The 24,596-nt window shown below is 54.9% G+C and overlaps 1 protein-coding gene across 1 annotated transcript; it reads right to left on the bottom strand.

Moving 5' to 3' along the window:
• Window positions 1–1,293: 1,293 nt before the first annotated feature.
• On the bottom strand, window positions 1,294–20,740 carry MMP28 (matrix metallopeptidase 28). The gene is made up of 8 exons (XM_036395427.2): window positions 20,651–20,740; window positions 11,996–12,075; window positions 10,974–11,119; window positions 7,732–7,953; window positions 6,292–6,537; window positions 5,739–5,888; window positions 5,150–5,317; window positions 1,294–3,573 (listed from the first exon to the last, which is right to left on the bottom strand). Exons 1-8 carry the CDS (start codon window positions 20,738–20,740, stop codon window positions 3,179–3,181), a joined length of 1,497 nt encoding a protein of 498 aa, XP_036251320.1. The 3' UTR covers window positions 1,294–3,178.
• Window positions 20,741–24,596: the final 3,856 nt, after the last annotated feature.

The following is a 24,596-nucleotide window of genomic DNA, read 5'->3' as shown; positions in this document are numbered from 1 at the left end:
GGAGAGCAGCTCCTCAGCTTAGAGAGCAGCTCCTCAGCACCCAGGTTGCTCCCAGCCACACGAGGGGGATTTTCCCCCTTCCCAAAACCCCTACACCCACCTCCACCACAGGTGAGGTGACCTGAGGGTCACAAGGTGCATCTTCAGGGCGACCTCAGGGTGAGGAGGGTTCATTTTCACACCCACCTTTGGGCTTTCTCTGCTCTGTGCTCCTTTCCAAACTCCTTCCCTCCTTGCCCACGGCAGCGAGGTGTTTGGGAAAAGCCAAGCTCCTGCAGGGATGGAGCAGCTCCAGGAGCTGGGGCTTTAAGGAAAGAGCTGCTCATGAGTGGGCACCCCTGGGAATGTGGGACACTCCCTCCCTCAGCCAGGCCTGGCAGAGCTGCCACAGCACCCAGGTACCTCTGCAAAAAACAAATCTACCAGGGAAGTGTTCACACCTTGGGAACAAACAGAGCCTCTCCTGGGCTTTGTGGGGTTCCTTGCTGTGGTGGGGACCCATCCTGTCCCTGGAGGCAGCTGCTGATGCCACTGCAGCTCAGTGTCCATTCCCCCCCCATTTTGGGGCAGGGAATGCAGGAATCCCAGCTATTCTGTTTGGGGAATGTGAGGCAGGCTGGGGGAGTCTTTGCCTGATGTGCCCAGCCAGGGAGCCCAGCAGGAGAAAAGAACCCTTGAGGAGCTGGATTTCCATCCAGGGGACCCAGGGGGGTGAGTTGAAAGGCTCAGGGTGTGAGTTCACTTCCCCAGAGCCCCCCAGACTGATGGGGCACAAGGGACACAGCAGAGTGACCCCGGCTGCCTCTGCAGCATCACAGGGCCCCAAAATATCCCACAGGACACAGCCCCAGGAAACACATGGCAGCAAGCCAGGGAAGAGATGGAAAACCCAAAAAGGGGAGAGGATTTGAGGTAATCCCGTCCTCAGCCTCCAGTCACACAGCACATGGGATGCCTGGCTTTCTCCTAAGGGGACAGGAAAAGGGATAATGAATGAATTCAGCCTGGGGGAAAAAACCTATTAACACATTCCAAAGTGTGGAAAAATCCTCAGTAATTTGGGGTTGAAATAAGAAAGAATTTCCATGTTTTCATCACCATCAGTGAGTTTTCAGTGGGATCCATCTCCCCTCTTTGATCGTGCCAGCATGAAAGCTGAGGCCAAATTCAGCAACCCCCTCTCCAACCCCAAACACCCACAGGCATCTGAAACACAGCCCTGTCAGGAAACTGGAGATTTGCTTTAAAAAAAAACAACCCAAACCCAAAGTGTGACATGAAAACAAGCACAAATCCCAACACCACACATCCAGAGGTTGGTTTTATTTGCTGTCAGGACTCCAAGCCCTTGGGACTCCCTGCGGGCCACGTCACCTGATTGTCATTCAATTCCTATGAAAATGTGAGTTTCTCTGGAAACCTGGCAAGTCCCCTGAGGTTTTGGGCAGATGAAGCCCCTGTGTGTGTGTCTGCACATGAAGGGCTCATCACAAGTGTTGTGGAGAATGGGAGGAGTGCTGGCTCCCCATCCTGCCAAACCCACAGCTCAGCTGGTGTTGGGTTCCACTGACACCCCTTGGGAAGGACCAGCCCTGGCACCCTGCTCAGGGCAAGCCCTGCTCTGCAGGGAGGGTCTGGAAAGGGCAAAGATGAGGGAAAGAGGAATCCTTGAAGCTGCTGGCATCAGGAGGGCACCCTGGCGTGGCACCCAGCACAGCACCCTGACAGCACCGCAGCACCAGAGCAGGGCTGGGCCCTGAGTCCTGGCAGAACCACGGCACAAATGGCTTCAATAAATCATTTAATAAAGCTGAGCCCTGTCTTGCCCAGCACCAATGCCTCAGAATCCCAGCCCTAGGAAGCTGAGGTCCATCCCCCAGCCCTGGGACACGCTGGGCCCTTTGCAGACACGGCTGGTGACCCTGCCCAGGAGCCAGAGGCGTTTCCAGGTGGGGACTCTGCCTTGGGAAAGGAATGAGGAATGTGCAGCCACACTGTCCTGCATGCACAGACATGTCCCTCTGTCCTGCTCACCCTCTCCTCTTCCCCTCCTCCCCCAGTCATTTGTCACCCCCCGTTCATCACCCGGGTGGGGCCCAGGAGTCAGAAATTCCCTGATCCCGTTCCTTGCAGAGGCAGCGGAACACAGGCACCTTCTGTGCACACAGTGGGGGCTGCCAGGTGAGCACAGCCCAGGAGAACCCACCCAGGCACCCCAAACCCATCCAAAGCCAAAGCTCCTGCTGCCTGTGGCCAGCAGCTCAGCTGAGCCCCCCCTTTCTCTCCACCCCAAAGAGGCTCCTGCACCAAACCCTGCTGCTTTCTGCCCCAAAATCCCACTGTGGGGGTGTCTCCAGCAGAGCACTGGGGTGTGAGCACAGCCCAGCAAAGCATCCCCAACCCTCCATACCCCAGGGTCTGAACAAACAGCAAAGCTCCACATGGACCCAAATTTTTTGTCCAAATGTCTCCTTTCTTTTAGTTTTAAGCAGGAGACGTTGTCAGTCTGCTGTTGAAAACCATCCAAACCCCACAGCAAGCAGCAGCGAGAAACTTCTCCATCTGATAGTGGGAAAATGACAGATATCAACAAGCATCAACAAAGATATCAAAAAGTATCACCAAACCCCAGTGCTGGTTTGAAAAACGTGCGTAACAATATCCTGAAAGTGAACAGAAATGGGTGTGTTTGCAGTCTCCATGGCTGATACATTTTTCTGTGGTTTTTTAAAAGAAAAAATACAGTCCCAAAGCCTTCAGGCCACCTGGCTGTGGCACACAACCTGAAAGTGAACAGAAATGGGTGTGTTTGCAGTCTCCGTGGCTGATAGATTTTTTTCTGTGCTCTGTTATAAAAAATACTGTCCCAAAGCCTGCAGGCCTGTGCCACACCTGACTATGGCACACCTGGCTGGGGCACACCTGGCTGGGGCACACCTGGCTATGGCACACCTGGCTATGGCACACCTGGCTGGGGCACACCTGGCTATGGCACACCTGGCTATGGCACACCTGGCTGGGGCACACCTGGCTGTGTCCCAGCTCCATCCCAGCTCTGCTGGGTCACTGCTGCACCATCCCACGGCTCCAATGGGCATCCAGTCCCTGCCCAGCCATCCTCAGACAGGAACCAGAGTCACACCCAGAGGGATCCAGGCGAGGTCCAGACCCCCTTTTCTCAGAACAGGACCTGCTCACTGTTGGCATCCCAGCAGCCCATCCAGGCCAGCTGCGTGGCCCATTTGCCGGTGGCCACCACCTGCAGCTTATCCTGGTCGAATTTCCAGTACTGATCATCCCTGAAGAAGTAGAGGGCGCGGTCGCGGTGGGTGAGAGCGCCGGCGGTGCCCGGGGGCAGCCCTGCCCAGTCCCGCAGGCTGCGGGGGTAGTAGGGCTCCACGCCCAGCGGATCCTCGCCCACCACGAAGTACTTGGGCCCTTTGAAGAGGACGAGGCGCCGGAGCTGCTGGAAGTAGAGCGCGGTGTCCGGGTGCCGGGGCAGCCCCAGGGCGCTGCATTTGCGGGGGAATCCCGCATCCAGCTCCGAGCCAGAGTAGCGCCAGCATCGGCCACCTGCGGGGACAGGAGGGTCAGAGCACACCCCGGAGGGGACCCTGGCAGCCCGAGCTCCAGATGTGCTCAGACTCAGCCACAGGACCGGCCTCGTGGTGGTCAGTGACATCCATGCCACTGGTGACCAACAGCGGGGCTGCCCCGAGGACCAGCCTGAGGGGAATGTCACAGACATCTTTTATAAAAATCCTTTCCTTAGGATTTTTCCTCCTGAGAAGCTGAGAGGCCTCAGGAACAACATGTAAACAATGGTTGTCTGCTGCTGTGGAATGCAACAGGTGCATCTGGGATTGGTCTCATGTGGTTGTTTCTAATTAATGGCCAGTCACAGCCCAGCTGGCTCGGACAGAGAGCTCGAGCCACAAACATTTGTTATCATTCCTTGCTATTCTATTCTTAGCCAGCCTTCTGAGGAAAACCTTTCTTCTGTTCTTTTAGTATAGTTTTAATATAATACATAGCATAAAATAATAAGTCTTCTGAAACGTGGAGTCAGATCTTAGTCTCTCCCCTCATCCTTGCATCCCTTTGAACATGGTCACAGGGGAAACTGAGGCACGACAGCTCTGGGGTTTGAAGGCATGGAAAGGGACCATCAGGGACAGAGCAAGGCCACCACCACGCTGCTTCTGACAAGCCTCCCCCCTGGCCCTGCACAGTGAATGGGACAGACAGAAACAGATCCAGCTGAGGCTGGGGCATCCAAACCCAGCCCTGCAGCGGGAATTGTGATGGGGATCGGTGGCTTGGCTGTCCCCACAGCACCCTGTCCCCACAACAGGGCAGACAAAAGCCCCATTCTGCTCACAAGTCACAGCCTGACACAGCCCTGAGGAGGACGGAGGGAGCAGTGAGGGCTGGGGAGGCAGAGGGGCTTTGGCTCTCACCCAGCTGCAGCACAAAGCCCCTTTTCTGAGCAGCTTCCCATTAAAAGCTGGGGCTGACCCTGGCAGCCAGGCTGCTTGGATTGACCTTCCTCTCCCCATCTGGCTTCTGGGACAGCTCATGGATGGGATCCCAGCTGCTGGGACAGCTCAGGGCAGTTTAGGGACGGTATCCCAGCTGCTGGGACAGCTCATGGATGGTATCCCAGCTCCTGGGGCAGTTTAGGGATGGTATCCCAGCTGCTGGGACAGCTCATGGATGGTATCCCAGCTCCTGGGGCAGCTCATGGGTGGTATCCCAGCTCCCAGGGCAGCTCAGCCCCCAGGCACAGCACAGGGATCCATGTGCCCCATGAAACCCCCACGCACTCCCCTGCACCTCGTGTTTTGGGGAGCAGTTTCTCCCCAACACCCACAACTCCACCTGGATTTGCTTTGACACACCAGTGAGTGCTGCTCTCCTGATGGGGAAACTGAGGCACGAGGAGGTGCTGTGGCTGCCAGGGCCATGTGGCTCACCCATGACAGGGCACCCAGCCCAGGTTTTGCACGCCCAGGGCGCAGCAACGCCCCAGCTCTGCACTGGGAGGGGACACAAACAAGAACTGTGTGGCTCCAGCCAGACCTGGCCAGCCACCCTGCAGGCAGGAGCAGTGGCAGCCCCGAGGGGCGTCCCCTGCCCCCTCACCCACCTTTGAAGAAGTAGAACTTCCCAGTGCTCCGGGACCAGGCGCAGGCGTCGATGCCGGCGGGGAGGCCGGGCCAGCGTGGCTGCAGTGCCTGGGGCTCACTGGCATTGCCACTGCCTGACACCACCCAGTAGTGGCTGCCCTTGAAGATGTAGAGGTTGTGATCCCCGTCTGTGAAGCAGAGGGAGAAATGTTATTGAACCACCCTGCACTGCTCCCCAGATCCCCTCTCCTCCCCGTGCAGCCCCGTGGTGCTTTGGGGTTTGGATGCTTCCTCCTGCCCTTCCAGCTTCCAGAATCCATTTTCTCCCCTCCAGGCATGAGAGGATAAATTCTGGCCACAGCTCAAGGCTTATCTTGCACAGCTGAGCTCCTGCAGTGATTAATCCTTGCCATGGCCTGAGTTTTGGGGCGTTTCCCTGTTTCTGGCACATTGCTGTGCCCTCAAAGTGCACTGTGCATGAGTGATGCCAGGAGCGCCAGGAGCTGTGGACCAGTGAAACCCAGCTCTCCCTCCACTGGGAGCTGCAGCAGCACTGGGACAAGGTGTGGGGTGCAGGTTTTGGAGGGGGTCACGCTGGCCTGCACCCACCAGAGGTTATGGCGTCGAAGAAGGAGTGGCAGTAATAGGTGCTGAGGCTCCTCTGCTGCCGGTCCCTGCTGTAAAGGTCCGTGTTCCAGTCCTGGAAGTGAGTGAAGACCTTTCCTGGGAGCTGGATGGCCGAGCCCTTGGAGGGCTTTCCTGGGATGGAACAGGGGGTGATGAGTCCACAGAAGGAGCAAAGAAACAACCTTTCCCAAAGCACAGGGCTGGGACTCCCAAGAATCCAAAGACTCCTTGTCCCAATGTCTGGTTCCTATCCCACTCTACATGATGGTGACAAAAATCCCTTGGTACCCCAAAAAACATGCACCAGCAGACAAGTGGGCAGCAAACCCAACCTTCCCTGCCCTGGAGGCCCTGGCACCTGTGCCCCTCTCCTGCATTTTCCTCCCCAGCCACCACAGGAATGGAGCCCATGTGGCAGCAGTCCTCTCCCCTGCTCCCATCCCTACTGCTCCAGAGAACAACCCTGCAGGAACCCGGAGAACCCCAGAGAACAACCCTGCAGGAACCCAGGGATGCTCAGAGAAGCCAGGCTCACCGTACAAATTCTGGATGGCCAAGATGTCATCCCAGCTGAGGACAAAATCCTTGCTGAGCTTCTTGTAGTAGGGCGACATCAGGGCGCTCTTGACGGGCGAGTGCTGCAGCCCCAGCGTGTGCCCCACCTCGTGGGCCACCACGATGAAGAGGTTCCTCCCTTTGCCACTGTGCAGGGACCAGCGCTCAGCACTGTCAAAGTGAGCTTCTCCTCGCCGGGGCAGGAAGGCGTGAGCCAGGGCACCTCCTGGGGACACGAGAGCCAGCAGGGACCATAACGTCACCACGGCGCTTTATGAAAAATCCTTTTGAGAGGATTTTTTGTCCTGAGAAGCTGAGAGGCCTCAGGAACAACATGCAAACAGTGATTATCTGCTGCTGTGGAATGCAACAGGTGCATCTGGGATTGGTCTCATGTGGTTGGTTTTAATTAATGGCCAATCACAGTCATAAGATTTTATCATTCCATTCCTTTCAAGCCTTCTGATGAAATCCTTTCTTCTATTCTTTTAGTATAGTTTTAACATATAATTTTCTTTTAATATATCATTAAATAATAAATCATCCTTCTGAAACATGGAGTCAAGATTCTTGTCTCTTCCCATGTCGGGGTTGCCTGCAAATTCCCACAGCTGGTGACCCCGAGTCAAGAAAACTCCACATTGGGCGAGCCCCGAGTGAGGAACATTGCCACAACATGCAGCTCTGCTTTGCCCAAATGTGAGTCAGTTTTAGGTGTTTTTGGGGGAGCCCAGGTTTGGAGGGTGTTGTGGGGCTCCTTGAGGAGCATCTCAGCCACCTTGCTGGCAGACCTCTATCATGGATATTTTCACTCCCGATGAGGGGGAGAGAATGATGCATCTGACTCCATCTTATCAGAAGGCTAATTAACTACTTTATTATATTATATTATTCTATATTCTATTACACTATATTACATTACATCTAAACTGGATCTGCCAAGCACTCAGCTGCACTCCACTGCACTGAATCTCATGACTGTCAGCCCACAGTCCCAACACGGACACACACTTGGCCCTGACAGGCCAAGGAAACAAAACACCATCACTTTGGGTAAACAATCTCCATACTGCATTCTACTTTTGCACAAACACAGGCACAGCAAATGAGATAAGAATTGTTTTCCTTTTCTCTGAGGTTCAGAGAATGTGAAACCCAGAAATATTCTTGGGAAGAATGGTGCCTTGCTTTTCTCTGTGAAGAGAAATGTGGCGACAGACCTCAGTTGCAGAGTTGGGAGGGGAGACCCCAAATCAGACAGCAAATCAGACCCCAAATCAGACAGAAAACTGGTACAAATTGGGCTGGAGACACTGCAGAGCCTCCATCACCCCCAGCCCAGCACAATCCCAGCCCTCCTCCCCGCGGGGGAAGACCCCACATCACAAAGAGAAGCTTACAAGGAGGAAGCGACCAGCACCTGGCCCATCGAAGGCGTTGTTGAGTCCATCGTTGTGGTCCCCGTGGAAGAAGGTGAGGCGGATGTCAGCAGGACCATCCTGTGCCTCCCAGAATGTCAGCGAGGACACGTTGCTCCAGAGCTGGAAGGCGGCGCGCACGGCCAGGCGCACCCCGTGCTGCGGCAGGTACGGCGGGCGGTTCACCACTCGGTACGTCAGCTGCCGCTTCGGCCACCGCCCTCCTGTGCCACAACAAAGCCACCCCCGGGCAGGGAGAAAGGGTGAGCAGGGCTCCATCTGTCCCAGATTGCTTCCTTCAAAGGGTGCCAGGGTTTGGGGATGTTTGGGGGGTTGGTGCCGGGGGTTTAGGTGTGTTGGTACTGGGGGTTTGGGTGTGTTTGTGCTGGAGTTTGGGGATGTTGGTGCAGAGGGTTTGGGGATGTTGGTGCAGAGGGTTTGGGGATGTTGGTGCAGAGGGTTTGGGGATGTTGGTGCTGGGGGTTTGGGTGTGTTGGTGCTGGGGGTTTGGGGATGTTGATGCTGGGGGCTTGGGGATGTTGATGCTGAGGGTTTGGGTGTGTTTGTGCTGGGGGTTTGGGTGTGTTGGTCCGGGGGTTTGAGTATTTTGGTGCTGGGAGGTTGGGGATGTTTCTGTCAGGGGTTTGGGTGTGTTTGTCCCAGTGGTTTGGGGATGTTGGTGCTGAGGGTTTGGGGATGTGGATGCTGGGGGTTTGGGTGTGTTTGTGCTGGAGTTTGGGGATGTTGGTGCTGGGGGTTTGGGGATGTTGGTGCTGGGGGTTTGGGTGTGTTTGTGCTGGAGTTTGGGGATGTTGGTGCTGGGGGTTTGGGGATGTTGGTGCTGGGGGTTTGGGGATGTTGATGCTGGGGGCTTGGGGATGTTGATGCTGAGGGTTTGGGTGTGTTTGTGCTGGGGGTTTGGGTGTGTTGGTCCGGGGGTTTGAGTATTTTGGTGCTGGGAGGTTGGGGATGTTTCTGTCAGGGGTTTGGGTGTGTTTGTCCCAGTGGTTTGGGGATGTTGGTGCTGAGGGTTTGGGGATGTGGATGCTGGGGGTTTGGGGATGTTTCTGTCAGGGGTTTGGGTGTGTTTGTGCCAGTGGTTTGGGGATGTTGGTGCTGAGGGTTTGGGGATGTGGATGCTGGGGGTTTGGGGATGTTTCTGCCAGGGGTTTGGGTGTGTTTGTGCCAGTGGTTTGGGGATGTTGGTGCTGAGGGTTTGGGGATGTGGATGCTGGGGGTTTGGGGATGTTTCTGGCAGGGGTTTGGGTGTGTTTGTGCCAGTGGTTTGAGGATGTTTGTGCCAGGGGTTTGACCCAAGTCCCAGCACAGACATCAGGGACAGAGCCTTGGTGCTACAAGGACAGCTGGCGACCAGGATGAAGGGGACAAGTGATGCGACTCCCCCTAAGCTCCCCGACCCTCCTACCACACAGGAGGGCAAAGATGAGAGTTCACATAGTTGGTGAGCAGCATTGCAGCCCCTTCTTCCTCCTCCTCCTCCTCCTCCTCCTCCTCCTCCAGCACCCCTCGGAAGCTGTGGGACCCCAGAGCCCTGGGATTACATTTATCTGGAGGCATCTGGGAGCAGGAAAAAAGCCGTGGGGCCCTGGGGGGATGTGGGTGCCAGAGCTGGTGCTGAGGCGTGGGAGTGGGGACAGGCTCCAGCCTCTGCCTCTGCTCCAGATGTGCAGGAAAACAGGGGGAACAGAGCTGGCAGCACACCAGGGCTCACTGCTCTGCCTCTGGGCTGAGCCTCCCAGCAAAGCTGGCACACATCCCAGCCCAGCTCTGCCTCCTTCTCCCCGTGGCTGGGGACACTCTGGGCTGTCTGGTCACACTCGTGGGGACAGAATCAGTTCCCACTGCAGTGGTGGCCTCCAGCTCCAAAAGGACACAGATGAGCTTCCACTCTGCACAGCAAAAGCTAAAATCAGCCCTAAACCAAAGCCTGGCATCCCATCCTTCCCTCCACAGGGGCAGAGCATCCACCACCAGAGGAGGATGGCAAAGCTGGCTTAGCAAGGCTGGCTTGCTAAGCTTGGGAAGAGGAGAGCTTGGCTTTGCCCCGTGCTGGGCTCTGGGTGTGCCCCAAGCCAGCGGGATGAGGGACACAGGGGGGATAACAAAGCACTGTGCTGGCTCAGCTGCCAGGGGTTCCTGCTTCAAGCAGGATAAACAGCACAAAGCCCTCCCCAGCCTTCCTGGCCAGTGCCATCAGCCCTGCAGGCACCTCCTGTCTCCCATCCAGCCCATGGGTACAGATGTGGTGCTGTCCCATCCCCACTGCTGTGACATCAGATCACCAGAGCAATAACCACACTGAGCCCTTTCCTGCCCTATCCTTGAGCCATTGGGCATTTCCTGCCACCCACCCACTTTTTTGATGCCCAAAGAGGAGCCCCATGAGCCACAGGGCTCTGGCTGCTCCTGTTTGCCCACCTCCTGCTCTATGTCCTTCCAGCTCTGCTCACTGCCCACTGCCATCCACTGCCCATCGTGGGCACAGGATGGCTCCTGCAAGGGACACATGCTGGGGCTCTGGGAGGAAATCCAGAGGCTGGAGGAGGATGACAGGGCTCTCCTGGGGCTGTCCATGGCCAGCCCTGCCAGATGCACAGACAGCCTGACACGGCACAGAGCCTTTTCCTAATCTCCCCTTCGTTTTTCCCATGTCCTGAGCACAGCTGGTCCCGGCCCTCTTGCTCTCTAGGAATCCAGTTACTCATCTGCAAGCCCAAAGAGAGCTCATGAGGGACAAGAGGCCCAGTCCTGGCCACACAGGAGCACAGAAGGATGCTTGGAGCAGAGTGAAACCCCTTAACATGGGTGAAACGACTCTTGGTCAGGCAGCCAAGTGCTGGCAAGTTTTTGGTTACTGCTGTGTCCCTAATATGCATTAGAAGTCCCAAAGATCAGCAAAACTGGGGGATAACTTCATGTGTGCCAGCCCCTGCCCTCCAGATCATGCCAGCCCAGCTGAGTGTGGGGCCATGGTGACCTGAGTGCTCTCTGGGAGATCTCCTGGCTCCCACAGCAGCACTAAAACCACCCCAGAGAGCCGAATTCCCCAAAACCGGGCGTCGAATCTCTAATCACTGCTTTAAAAACAACCTCCAAGCATGTCCTGGGCTGGATGCTGTGCCAGTGGGGCTGCACCTCCCACCCACAGCAGCTTCCCCACGAGTCCAGGATGGGAGATCCGAGCATCCCAGACCCCAAACCCGCCGGGAGCCCCGGTGCTCACCGTGCTGTGCCGAGCGCCGCCAGCGCCGGGCGGGGGCAGCGCGGCCGTGCCCGTCATCCGTGCCACACCTGGGCAGGGCCATCTGATGGAGGGTGGGGATATCCAGCACCCCGCTGGGAGGGAGGTGGGTCACACGCTGGAAATGCCTGCAGGGGGAAGAGGGATGTCAGCAGCCACGTCCAGACCCTCCGTGGTGGGGTTTGGGTGTGTTTGTGTTTGTGCCAGGGTTTGGGTATTTTGATGCTGAGGGTTTGGGTGTGTTTGTGCCAGGGTTTGGGTGTGTTTGTGCCAGGGGTTTGGGTATTTTGATGCTGAGGATTTGGGTGTGTTTGTGCCAGGGGTTTGGGTGTGATTGTGCCAGGGTTTTGGTGTGTTTGTGCTGGGGGTTTGGGTGTGTTTTGGTGCCAGGGTTTGGGTATGTTTGTGCCAGGAGTTTGACCCAAGCCATGATTTTCACCCCACAAGCTTCAAACCCCAGCATCAGAACTTCATCCAATTGGTAAAACAAGAAGGATTTGGCTCTGCAAGCACATCTGACCTGTAAGTCACCTCCTAGCAGGGGCAAAGAAGCCTAAAAATGGATCCTAAAAAAGCCTTTTTCCGTTTTTAACCCCAGTAATTTGCCTTTCACATTTAATTTTGCATTTGGCTTTGCACAAAGTCAAGCCAGGGATGCTCCCAGAGGTGATGTCCTTAGGAGAAGCCCAGGCAGGAGCTGGCAGCTCTCCCCCTCTGACATCTCCCAGCCGTCCCCAAGCTCGGCCTCCCACAGATTTTATTGCAGGCGAGCTCCGGGCCATAAAAGGCGAATAAAGCAGCGAGAGCCGGGTGCCAGCAGCCGGCACCCAGCTGGGGACCGGGCACGGACCCGCCTCTCCCTAGCTCTGCTTTAGCATCAGCCCGTGAGACACAGAGCCTCCAGCTGCAAAAAGACCCCTCTGGCTGTGAAAAACCCCCTCGGGGTGCTGGCAGCATCGCTGCAGCTGGAGGTTGGAGGGCAGCGTTGGATAAAAGGCTCCTACCTCAGCGCCTTGCTGAACTCGGCAGGGCTGTGTGTGCCGGCCCCCCGCTCCCTGAAATAGCCGTATTTCTCCAGGAAGAGCTGCAAGAAAAAATGGGAAAGGTGTAACTCGGAGAACGTGTCGGCTTGGGAAGAGGGGGGAAAGGGGATGAGGTGGCAAACAGTGCTGCAAACCCGAACTGCCCCCTGGTTTTGCTTTGCATTGGTTTGTTTGTCAGGAGAAGCCACAACACCTCTGCCCAGGCTTTACCATCCAGCCTGGGCTTGCCATTCCCCAGCCACACCAGGATATCCCCACCCTCACAGGGGTACCAGGAGCAAAACCCAGCAGGAGCAGCTCAGGATGGGCATGCAGGGATGGAGGAGCATCCTGGGGATGGGGTGGCTTGGAGCCCTCTGGGAGTATCTGGAGAGGAGAAGGGATCTCATCCTTTCCCCCTGTGCTTGTATTTTCATAAAGTTCTCCTCCAGGAGCACAAAATCACCCGTTATATGTGAGGGTGCAGGGTGAAGATGCCAGAGGTGACATCAGTGCAGGTAAATGTGTGTGACTCCCTGGAGTAGCCATATTTCTCAGGAAGAGCTGCAAGAAAAAGTGCCAAAGGTGCAGCTCAGAGCACGTGTTGGCTTGGGAAGGGGAAGGAAAGGAGATGAGATGGCAAACAGTTCTGCAAACCCCAAATACCCGCTTGTTTTGCTCCTGGGAGCTCTGCACCTCAAGCAGCCGTGCCCATACAGGTTCCTGTGTGTCTCCTCCCCATATCATTTTATTTGGCTCTTAGGGTTTTTTGGCCACGATGGAGTCGTGGGAGGAAATACAGAGATCAGAAACCTCAGCTGCCATCCCATCCGCAGCCAGAGGCGACCAAACCCACGGCTCTGATCGCCCTGGCTCCGGGCAGGGATCCAAACAAAGCCGGAGTGGCCGCGATTTAGTGCGGGGTGAGCTGGGGCCAGGCTCAGCCTCCCCCATCCCCACCAGGATCTGCTGCTGCCGAGTGGGGACGCTCAGGGTGCAATTGGCTTTGCCAAACCATTCTTCTTCTTCTTATCGGCCGCCGACACGGACGGAGATTGCCTCTCTGAACTTGCTCCAGCGCTTGAATTGTATGTTAAAGAAAATAAAGAAAATAAGCAGCCTGGGGCTGCTTTTGGAGGAGTTAATAGCCGGGGTCACAGGAATGCTCCACGCCCGCCTGCCCCGCCGCCAGGGATGTCTGCGGGACACAAACAAGCTGCCCAGCATCCTGTTAGTGCAGCAGAGCCGCACTTATGGCAGTGAATAATAATCAGAATAAAAAGCGAAAGTGGCGGATTCCCCTCCCCGCATCCCAGAGGAGAGGTGTGCTGAGCACCAGGAATGCCACGGGATGGCCCAGAGAGCGCGGCTGGGGCCCTCGGGGTGTTTTTAAAGCTGTTTTCCCTTCCAGCTCATCTCGGGGCCGGGAAAGGGAAGGGGTTGGAGTGGTGATCTCCGCTCAGTGCTGCTCCTGACTGTGGGTGACCCAGCTCTCCTTTGTGTCCCTGCAGAGGAGGCAGCAGCTCCTCCTGGGCCCTGTCACCAGGCAGGCAGCAGGAATGGTTTGTGGATGCGGCAGCCCCGAGGTGTTTCAGGGCCTCTCCCTCTCCTCCTCCTGCCCAAAGCTCTGCTTGCCATGAACAGCCATCCTCATGTCACCCCCAAACGCATCACCCCACGTGGGCAGGCACAGCCACGTGTGCTCTGCCGCCCTCCTCCAGTTTCATCTCCTCCTTTACACCCCCTTCTACCTGGAGCATCCCCCTCTGGCAGAGCACCAGCACAGATTCCTGCCTGGACACGCTCTTTACCCAGCCCCACACAAAGAATTTGGCTGCTTTTCCCACCAAAGCTGCCTGTCTTAGCTGGAGGCACCAGCAGCTCATCCCAGCAGTGCCAGGCTGCAGCAAGAGGAGCCTGAGAATGGCCAGGGTCACCCAGACACTTCACAGTGAGTCAGGGGAAATCAAGTGCCACACTGGCAGGGAGAGCAGTGGTTTGTTTGTCAGGAGAAGCCACAACACCTCTGCCCAGGCTTTACCATCCAGCCTGGGCTTGCCATTCCCCAGCCACACCAGGATATCCCCACCCTCACAGGGGTACCAGGAGCAAAACCCAGCAGGAGCAGCTCAGGATGGGCATGCAGGGATGGAGGAGCATCCTGGGGATGGGGTGGCTTGGAGCCCTCTGGGAGTATCTGGAGAGGAGAAGGGATCTCATCCTTTCCCCCTGTGCTTGTATTTTCATAAAGTTCCCCTCCAGGAGCACAGAATCACCAGTTCCATGGTGAATCACCAGTTACAGGGTGAAGATGCCAGAGGTGACATCAGTGCAGATAAATGTGAGCTGAACACCTGGATGGGAAGTCCTGGCTCTCACATCATGGTCTGAACATTTTCTAACACAATTTTGCATTCACTCAGCACAACCTGAAGCTCTTTCCATGCCTGTAACCCAACACAATCCCACCATTAAAGCGTGAAAATGGTTTTTCCTCACCATGATCTCATGAAGGCTTGAAACCCCATCTGGACACATCAGGGTGCACAATGAAAAAAGCAACCCCTGTCCCAGCAGCTGCTCTTGAGCAGCACCAGAAGGTACAGAGGCCACTGGCTTTATCATTCCTGCCCAGAGCTCCTTGAGCTTTGCAAGCCCAAGCAAAGCAGCATTTTCTCTGTGGTTTCTGGCCTGTGCCACATTGAGGTTCTCACACACAGGCACCAACTCTCCAGCTGCAAAACCATCAGGAGAAATTCTATTATGTTTTCTAGACACATCTGCTGTCAGCTAAGGGTGATGGTGGTCCTGGAAACACGGAGCTGCAGGAGAGGGATGTGCTGATCTCTGTCAGATATTTATCCAAGCACAGAGCATACAAATCCAGGGAGCTTTTGGGGTCCAGGGGAACCCAAGAGCCCCTTGCCACAGCATCCTGTGCCCAAACCGGTGCTGAAGGCTCCCCCAGCACTGCACAACCCCCCAGAGCCCAGCCAGGCTCAGGCAGGGCTGGCTGGAATCTGGCACCAGCCCATTCAACCTCTCCAGAGGCTGCAATGCAAAGTCTGGCCGTGCTGGGAAAACCCCCTCCCTCCTGCCCCAGACGGGGAAATGCTCTTTTCCATACAATGGGAAAAGAAAAACAGCAGGAAACCGAGAGAAGCATTAACATGAAATATGCCCAGCTCCCCCTCTGCACGAGGGAGGGAGAGGAGCACAGATCCGGCTGCCTGGGAGCCAGGGATGGAGCAGAGAACCCGCAGGGACAGCAGGAGGAGGCTGGGGGAGACAGAGGGACCCTTCCCATCTCAGGGCTCTGATGTGGAGCCTGTTACAACCCTGGAAATCACCTCTGCCTCGGCCAAAGCCAAGGAAACACCTTGCCCTCCACCACAGGCATCCCGGGTGGAAGGCAGCCGGTGGCAAACACAATTAGCCCTCCGTGCCTGGAAGCCGGGATAAGGAGACAGCAGGATCGGCTCCTCCCCTGCAGCCACGCCGCCGCTGGCTCCTTTCCAGCCCCTGAGTACCCGAGAAGCCTCACACAGCTCCTGCTGACCGGGCACAAACCGCATCCCTCCCCTCCATCCCCGGCAGGGCAGGGAAGGGACCCCATCCTGCAAAAGACAAGGCCAAGAAGTGCTTATAATGTATTGTGATTAAGAAATAGCTGGCTTCTGATTGTGCTGGTGTGGATTGTAACATCTGTATTGTCTCACCCTTCTCATGAGACTGAAAATAGAGTAAAAGTTTTTAGAACACCTCTCAGTTGCTCCATCTCTGGGTCAGAAAAGGGTTTAATCTGACACAGGTGTTTTATGTCATGATTACAGGTGATACCACCACAATCTGCCCCTTCAAAGTCTTTTGTTTGAAACAATGAGACAGCCCAGGCGGATCCTAAACCCTGGTTCCAGCATCCCCAGGCTCATCCCACATCATCTCACGGCCAAACTGGGCACAGAGCCTCCTGCCTTTCAGCCTCAGTTTCCCCCAGCACACACACCAGCAGAGCTGGCCCCGGGCGTGTTTTGGCGTGGTCACAGAGGGAGCAGCGGCTCCTCCTGCCCATCGGCTCCCTGCTGCCTCCAGAAGATGGCACAGCAATTAAAAACGCTCATTTGCTGCCGCTCATCCCTGCAAAGCCTCAGGCAGAGCCCGCGCCACCTTTGTTTAAGTGTGTGTGTAAGTATCTCTATAAATATTGCATCTATGGACACACGAGCAGGGGCATTAGCGAGCACAGAGCCTGGCTGTGCTCCCAGTGGAAAGGCAGGGAAGCCTCAGCTGATTCCCTGCACTGGGGATGGAGTGTGGTGAAAGCCCCAAGCATCCCATCCCATCCCATCCCATCCCATCCCATCCCATCCCATCCCATCCCATCCCATCCCATCCCATCCCATCCCATCCCATCCCATCCCATCCCATCCCATCCCATCCCATCCCATCCCTGGCTGCTGGGATTCCTCTGTTGTGCCCTGGAGGAACCTCCTGTCCTGCCAACCACTCCTAAAATCTACTTTTTAGCAGCAAATAATCCACTTGCCACTAAAGATGTGGAGTTGGGGTCCTCTAAACTCCATTTATTTTCACACTCCATCTTGTAAAGCTGAGAAGCAGTAAGCCTGGCCTAGCTAAAGCCCCTCCTGGTTTCACTAATAGTCTGGATGTGGCTTGGAGCAACTTGGTCTAGTGGAAGGTGTGGCAGGGGGTGCAATGAGAGGAGATTTAAGGTCCTTCCAACCCAAACCAACCCATGGATCAGTGCTAACTCGTTGGGAGGCAGCTTTGCCCTGGCACCCTCAGCACCCCGATGGGCTGCAGCACCAAAACTGCTGAATGTGACCCAAAACTCTTGGGGAAACCAGGGAAGAACACTGGGCTTGGCCAAACCTTCCCCTGTGAATACCAGAGGGGCTGACAAACCAGTTTGGTCACACAGCCTGGTTGTGTTGTGGTGTCTGAGCAGGGAAAGGGGAAAGGGGAAAGGAAAGGGGAAAGGGAAAGGGAAAGAAAGGAGAAGGAGAAGGAGAAGGAGAAGGAGAAGGAGAAGGAGAAGGAGAAGGAGAAGGAGAAGGAGAAGGAGAAGGAGAAGGAGAAGGAGAAGGAGAAGGAGAAGGAGAAGGAGAAGGAGTCCTGCCCTCCACCATCTGGGAGCGGGGGAAGGCGCCGGCCCCGGCCCCTGCCCGGCGGGCGAGGTTTGCCCGAACAAGCGGGGATTGTTTTGGGGCAGAAGCAGGAAGAAAGGCGAGCTGTTCGTGCTGCGGTGACTCACGGCGTGGAAATCACACCGGGGATGGCCGGGGCACCCGGGGCCGCTCCCCACATCCGCGCCGGCGGCTCCGAGACGCGGGATGGGGGCGATGCAGAGCCCGGCCATGCCGCAGAGGGGGAATTCCTCCTCCTCCTCCTCCTCTCCTCAGAGGGGGAATTCCTCCTCCTCCTCCTCTCCTCAGAGGGGGAATTCCTCCTCCTCTCCACCTCTCCCTCCATCGTGCTGAGGTTGAAGTGCAGGGATTTTTTACAGGAAGGAGGCTTTCTCCGCCTTGTGTCAGAAGGAAGATGTGGGATGCTCTGAGCCCCAAGGGGCTGAGCTCCCAGCCCCACAGGGTCTGTGCGGTACCAGGAGCCTCCCTCCACCCAGCTGTGCTCAGCATCCTGCATCCATCCCAACAGCATCCTGCTCCCAAAGCAGCTCAGAAATGCTGGAGCATCTCCCAGCCCAAAATCGGAAAAATCTGAAGACCTTGGTTTGATAAGGGGGAGAATATGAAATATATCAAAACATATCTGGAAGCATCCACGTACTGCAAGATGCGCAGGAGAACAGCAGTACAGGGGGAAAAAATTGGAAAAAAATTTCCAAAATTAGAATTATTCAGTCTGTTAGCCCAGCTCTCTGTTCCCATTCCCTGCTTTTCTCAAATTCCTCCTCAGCTTTTATGTCACCTGGAGCTTCTCACACAAATCTGGGGCTTCTTTGTCCAGCTCCTCACTCCCACCACAGGCTGAGATCTCACATGCCCCGGGTGTTTTACACAATTCCCTCAGGATCAGGGAACTTTGGGCATTACCACCCCCCAGCTGCTGTCTGAGCACAGCCCAGCCAGACACAGCTCTGCCAAACCATGTGCTCTCTTACACTGGGCCCTCTCCTATCTGGAGATGATAAGGTGATTTCACATAGAAATGTTTCAAATTAAATTTTCGATTTTTCCTTATTTTTTAAAGTGGTTTTGGGTTTTTTTTTTGTTTTTTGGGTGGTTTTTTTTTTTTTTTTTTTGGTTTTTTTTTTGTTTTGTTTTGTTTTTTTTTTTTAACTGCAATTGGTACAGATGCAGTGAAAACATGGAAACCAGCCAGGAAAAGCACATAACTGGACATTTGACAGTCTTATGCATCTAAGTTTACACAACATATTGTTGCTAACTGTGGCTTTTTAAAAAGAATTAAAAAAAAAAAAAAAAAGCAAAAGCAAGCTTTAGAAGCAAAGCCTGGAAGTGCTCTGAAAGCCACAAATCACCAGAACTATTTGATGTTATGTGAGAATTTCAGCTTCCTCCTGAAAGAAAATTAACTGCTCAGTTTATTTAGACAAGTTCCACTCCCTAGTCCCAGCATTTCCATTGTGTGTGTGCTGTCCCCAAGTCCCTGGGCAGCACAGCACATCCCCTTGGGGAAACTGAGGCAGGGAGACAGGAAAGTGCCTTGCCCAGAACTCCCTCGGGAGGGATCTGCCACAATCCTGGGATCTGTTCTGAAGCTTCAAGGGAAAACAGCTCAGAAGTCATCAAGGAGGGCTGGAAAGGCAGTTTGGGTTGTTAAACCAGTTTTCCCCAATCAGTTGGTTCCCTTTTACAGTGAATTTTAAATTATTGGTTTCCTGAGCATTAAAATCTTTGCAGATTTATTTTCTGCAGGTGTCACGAGGGGCTGGGCTGAGGTTTGTGCACAGTGGGAAAAGCACAACTATTAATGAGCTCTCTGAAGCAGCATCTCCCTGCAGAAGGAGCCTGCGCCTCAAAATAAGCCTCTGAGCATTCCTGTGCCCTTTTCCTCTCAGAGCATGTGTTCAAAATCCCAATTAATTCACCAGGACTTGCTGGCTGGGGTTGAAAATTAAGCATTTGTACAAATGTACACTGGATCGAGGCCTAAACGAGAAGAAATCCCCAATATGAGCCTTTGTTCACCAGCCAGATCTCATACCTTGTCCTCCCAAAACAAACAGGAATGGATGGTGGCACAGGGTGACAATGACAGCAGGACAAACAGAGAAATCCAAGCAGAGGTGATGGGGACAGCCCTGGGGAGAGGCAGGCAGGGGAAGGGCTGGATTTTGTCCCCTCCTGGGGACCAAATGCTGGGAGATGGGGAGGTTTGCAGGTGCACATCACCTGTGGGGACACCTGGACACGGGCTGGGAGAGCTGGGGCTGTTCATCCTGGACAAGAGAAGGCTCCAGGGACACACAGAGCCCATCCGGTGCCTAAGGGGCTCCCAGGGAGCTGGAGAGGGATTTTAGGCAAGAGCAAGGACAGATAGGACAAGGAGGAATGGCTTTAAGCTCAAATAGGGCAGACTTAGATTAGATTTGGGAAAGAATTCTTCTCTGTGAGGGTGGGCAGGCCCTGGCACAGGGTGCCAGAGCAGCTGTGGCTGCCCCTGGATCCCTGGCAGTGCCCAAGGCCAGGGCATGGAGCAACCTGGGGTAGTGGAAGTGTCCCTGCCCTTGCAGGGGGTGAAATAGGATGAGTTTTAGGTCCATTCTAACCCAAACCAGCCTGTGACTCTCTGCCACAGCTCCCCAAGCACAGGTGGCCACACACACACCCTGGCATCCCGACACCAGCCTGTGGCACTGCCCCATCCACCTCCAGCTGGCACAGCCACACACCTGCGGCACACACACTGCTGTACCCTGGGCACACGGGCAGGCACAGGGGTCAGGAGCTCAGGACACTCACCTGTGCTGGGGATGGACCTGGGGGACACACTCATACCTTTGGCACGGGTACAACAGGGATATGGGCACACCAGGGACATGGGCACACCAGGGACACAGTGACACCTGGGGCACGGCCACACCTATGACACTGGCACACCAGGGACATGCACACCCAGGGCAAAGACACACCCATGGCACGGGCACACAGGGATATGCACACCCCTGGCGGGACACGGGCACACCAGGGACAGTCACATCTAGAGCCTGGGCACACCCATGGCACAGGAACAGGGACATGGGCATGCCTAGGGCATGGACTCAGTGGGGACAGGCACAGCTGGGGCACGGGGACGGGGATGTGGGCACACCAGGGACACACAGACCAGGAACACGCACACCGGGGACACGGCCACACGGGGACAGGCACAGCCGGGGCACGGGGACGTGGGCACACCACGGACACACACAGCAGGGACACGCACACCGGGGACACGGCCACACGGGGACACGCACACCAGGGACACACAGACCAGGAACACGCACACCGGGGACACGCACACCGGGGACACGCACACCGCTCCACGGCCACCCGGGACACGCGCACCCGCTGGGGACGCACAGCCCGGACACGCTCCCGCCCTCCCCGCTGCCGCTGCCGCTGCCGCTGCCGGTGCCGGTGCCGCCCGTACCTCCGCCTGCCGCCGCTGTCCCGGGGCCGGTGCGGGCTGAGCGGCCGCCAGCAGCCCCAGCGCCAGGGCCGCCCGCAGCGGCGCTGCCATCCCCGCTCCGCTCCGCTCCGCTCCGCCGCCGCCCCGGCCGCCTCTCCCCGCCCCGGCCCCGGCCCCGGCCCCGGGGGCGGCCCCAGCCCCGGCTCCGGCCGTGGGCCGGGCTCCGCTGCAGCACCGAGCCCAGGGGCTGGCCCTGCTCGGGCTCCCCCCGTGCCGCCCTCCGGGTGATGACCCCTGTGCCCTGTCCCCTGTGCCCCGGGAGCATCCCCGGCCCGTGCGGGTCCCCGTCCGCCAGGTGGGACGGTGGCTCTGCACGGATGGAAGCTGTGGAAAGGAGGAGAAAGCAATTCCAGCTTTTCCTAACCCTGCGTTCATCCATGGCCCAGCACGGCTCAGCAGCGCAGAGGGCTGGGCCAGTGCAGCCCTCTTCAGGGCTCTGGCAAAATCCACACATGAGAGCAGTGCTCTCTCAGGCTTTACACAATAACCACACACTCTGAGTTGTGATTTACACACTCAGGGTTGTGGGTTACACCCTCAGGATTGTGATTTACACCCTCAGGGTTGTGTGGTTTACGCACTCAGGGTTGTGTGGTTACACACTCAGCGTTGTCTGGTTACACACTCAGGATTGTGATTTACACACTCAGGGTTGTGTGGTTTGCACACTCAGGGCTGTGGGCTACACTCTTTCTGCTTAAATTTCCCTCCCAGGCACGGACGTGGTGGCCCATGGGCAAGGAGGGGTTTGCTGCACCATGTCAGTGTCACAGCTCTCCTGCAGCTCACACAGAGCTGATGATGTTGAGGGCTGCAGTGACAAGTCAACAGCTCTGTTTACTCACAGCAGTATTTTGTTTGACTATTTTGTTTTAATTTGACCAAAGCAAAAGGATGTTTTGATTCTGCTTTGGTTCAAGGGGAAAAAAAATAGGATGTGACTTGTATCTGCTTTTGTTTTCATGCCAGCTTCAACCCCACACCTATTTTAAAGCTCCCAGGCTCCTTCCTCCACTTTTTAATCATGCCAAAACCTGAAGTTACAGAAGCATTTGTTGAGTGCAGCTTGAAGAGAGTTGAAGAGAGTGTGTGACACTTTGCTTTACAGCTGGACAGGGATGCAGGGAGGGGAAGCAGGATTTGGAGAAAAAAAGTGACACATAACATGGAAAAATAGGGAAGTCACTAAGCTACATGATAGAAAATATGGGAAAAATGAAGGTTTTGTGGCTGGGCCAGTAAGAACTGACTGAGGAGCTGCTGGAGAGCACAGTGGGCAGTTGGCACAGCCTGAGGGATGGTGTGAGGGGAATACTCAGCCCTGGCAGGAGGGAGAGCCAAGGGATGGCCGCTCCTCACTCAGGTCAGCCTCACGCTTCCTTTCAAAACAAGAGCAGCTCTGTCTGCAAACGCATCCGTGTTTGCGTCGTATCTAGGAAGCAACTGATCCATCTGCTCTTCCACTTAAGAATATGGATGATGAGAAAGTGACTGGCTGGGCTCCAGCAGGAGCAGGAAACTCCCTCCTCTGCTCATTGTGATGTGGGGAAGCGTCTGGGAGGGCACCTGCAGCCCCCGGAGCCGCCAGCTTTCCGACCGGGCATTTCCCGGGGCTGCTGCCTCACTCCTCAGGGGTTTGGCATTCAGATGGAGGAGAATTCGGCCTTGGGGATGCCAAATCATAGTTGTGTGCAGACTTTTGGCTGGGAGTATAAAGATGTTTATGCAGCTGCTGTAATCAGAGCGGTATCAGGAACAGAAATATTATCTCGTGGAAAGGTGAACAGATTTCCGGCTTTTACAGGGCTAGGTGAAAGATCAGAAATGGGGGGAAAAATAAAAGAGTTTCAATCCTTGTAATTTCTACCCCAAAACTGAAACCTGACAAGTTAAGCCTGTGGCAGAGAAGCAATGAAGTCTTCTAGTAAAACATTCACTAAGAGCATGATAAATAGATCCCTACAAGGTCTGGTTGCCTAATCATCCCCGATTTCTTGGATTTCTAGAGAAAATCCCTCCTCCCTTGAGTTTAACTCAAAAGATCTCAGTGCACTCACTGAGCTCAATTTCCAGACCCTGTCCTAAAGACACCTCCCAGCTCAGAGATCCAGAGTGTTCCTAATTTAATAGCATTTGAATACTGACCTGTGAACATCACAGAGAACTAAATGTCATTACCACAGGCATGGGGCCTGCATGGGGGAGCCCCTTTTGTCCATAGGGGCACACCAAGAGCAGCTGGACATTGCAGAGAGAAGAGCTGGATCCCTGTCTGAGGTGAGATCCAAGGGTTTATAAACCAAGATTATGAAACAGCTCTTGTGACATGAGCTTTCTCAGGGCAGCTCTGAGTGTTTATCATAACAGATAAGCAAATAGCAACCCCATTACTCCTCTGTGGCAGCTCCTACCCAAGATGGATGTGATGCACAAGAACCTACCATCAAAAACCTCTAAAGCTCTGCACTGAGAAGAGGTTCAAGTTGTTCCCTTTCATCCTCCTGAGAACAGCCATTCTTCAGATGTTTGCTGCTGTGCAGCAGCAGGATGGCTCAGTGTGTGCTGTGCCAGGCAATGCCCAAAATCCTCATCCTGCTGCTGGAAAGTGGCCAGAGCCAGGACTTTGGATCCTGCCAGGTCAGACAGGCACAGTCATTGCTTTCCCTCCCAACCCCAGCCTGCAGGAGTCAAATTCTTTACCAAGGCATGAGCAGCTTAACGTTCCTTGGGCTGTCACAAGTGAAGCTTTCCTGCTCAGACACTGTTTTCTGGGTACTTCATTAGTGCACAGTGAATTCTCACAGGTCAAAGGACTTTCCTGTGTCCTTAAAATGTGTTAGAAATTCTGTTTTGCTCAGTATCCTGTCTCAAACAGAGCCAAGAACATAAACTTACCACAAGGATGTTAAAGAGAAAATGCAAAGTCTGCACAGACTTCCCTTGGCTTTACCTTCTTTGTGTGGAGTTCCTGGAAGTCAATGAGGTCAAGAAGCTGCATCCAGCTGATGAGGCCTCCCACAAACACACCAATTTGCTGGAGCACTTTGAATCTCACTGCTATTTGCTTGGCTAACAGCCAAAACCATGCATCTCTTTCCAGGATCAGGGTGGCACCTAAGTTCCAGCAAACATCATCACCTTGGTATGAAAAGTGGAGTTTAAAGCAGTTTTGAGTGCATTGTGGCAGCTGTATTTCATTACAACAGCTTTACAAGCAACTGCTACAGCAGCATTAGCAACATCATCTACTGGGACATCATCACACAGCCTCTGTTACCCTGGAAATGGGAATTATCAGTTCTAGATTAGGCAAAGCAGCACTGGCTGGATTCTGGCCTCAAAGCCCTGGAGACTTGAGAGATTGGCTCCAGTCACTGCCCCCATATCTCTCTCTAGGACTATGGTATTTGAGCAACTTAAAGTTGCATTTCTTCTCAGGGTGAGGTGGGTTTGGCTGCAGAGGCCCAGCATGGAAACTATTTGTCTGTTTCTGAAAATGTTTAGCTATTATTTTATATAGGAGTGGCATTTCAGCTCTCTAAGGATCACGTGCCACTCCTGCACTGGCATCCCTCTTGATGTCCTTGTTGAGCTTGGCAAGTGCTAGACCTGTTTTTATAAATAAACCACCAGCATTCCACACAGGACTGATTTCCAAAATGAAACCCTTGCCATGAAAAAAATGTATTATTGGAAGATGGAGCACAAATAGAGATCAGAGCAGAGCAGAGCTGCTCCCAGCTATGCTGAGAACAACCCAAACTGCTCTTTTCTGCTGAGATTCTCCTGGTTTTCCACCTCCTGACAGGACAGATCTACTGTCCTATCCCTCCTTAGTCTGGAATTTTAATATAGGAAGTCCTACCAAATCCTCACACAGTACTGGGAAGAACTACAATTCATTCAA

Source organism: Molothrus ater, chromosome 21 (assembly GCF_012460135.2).
Source record: "Molothrus ater isolate BHLD 08-10-18 breed brown headed cowbird chromosome 21, BPBGC_Mater_1.1, whole genome shotgun sequence".
In the NCBI taxonomy this organism is placed as follows: domain Eukaryota; kingdom Metazoa; phylum Chordata; class Aves; order Passeriformes; family Icteridae; genus Molothrus; species Molothrus ater.
Note: the sequence above shows the minus strand (reverse complement) of the source record. Positions and strands in the feature narration are given on the sequence as shown.

Bases quoted from the DNA above. Each gene is read 5' to 3' on its own strand.
- MMP28 (XM_036395427.2), bottom strand. From the start codon at position 20,740: ATGGCAGCGCCGCTGCGGGCGGCCCTGGCGCTGGGGCTGCTGGCGGCC. The intron at 5,318-5,738 runs GTGGGTGCAGGC...TCTGCTTCACAG, and splicing joins CTTCGACGCCATAACCTCTG to ACGGGGATCACAACCTCTAC. The intron at 3,574-5,149 runs GTGGGTGAGGGG...CTGTCCCCGCAG, and splicing joins GAAGTTCTACTTCTTCAAAG to GTGGCCGATGCTGGCGCTAC.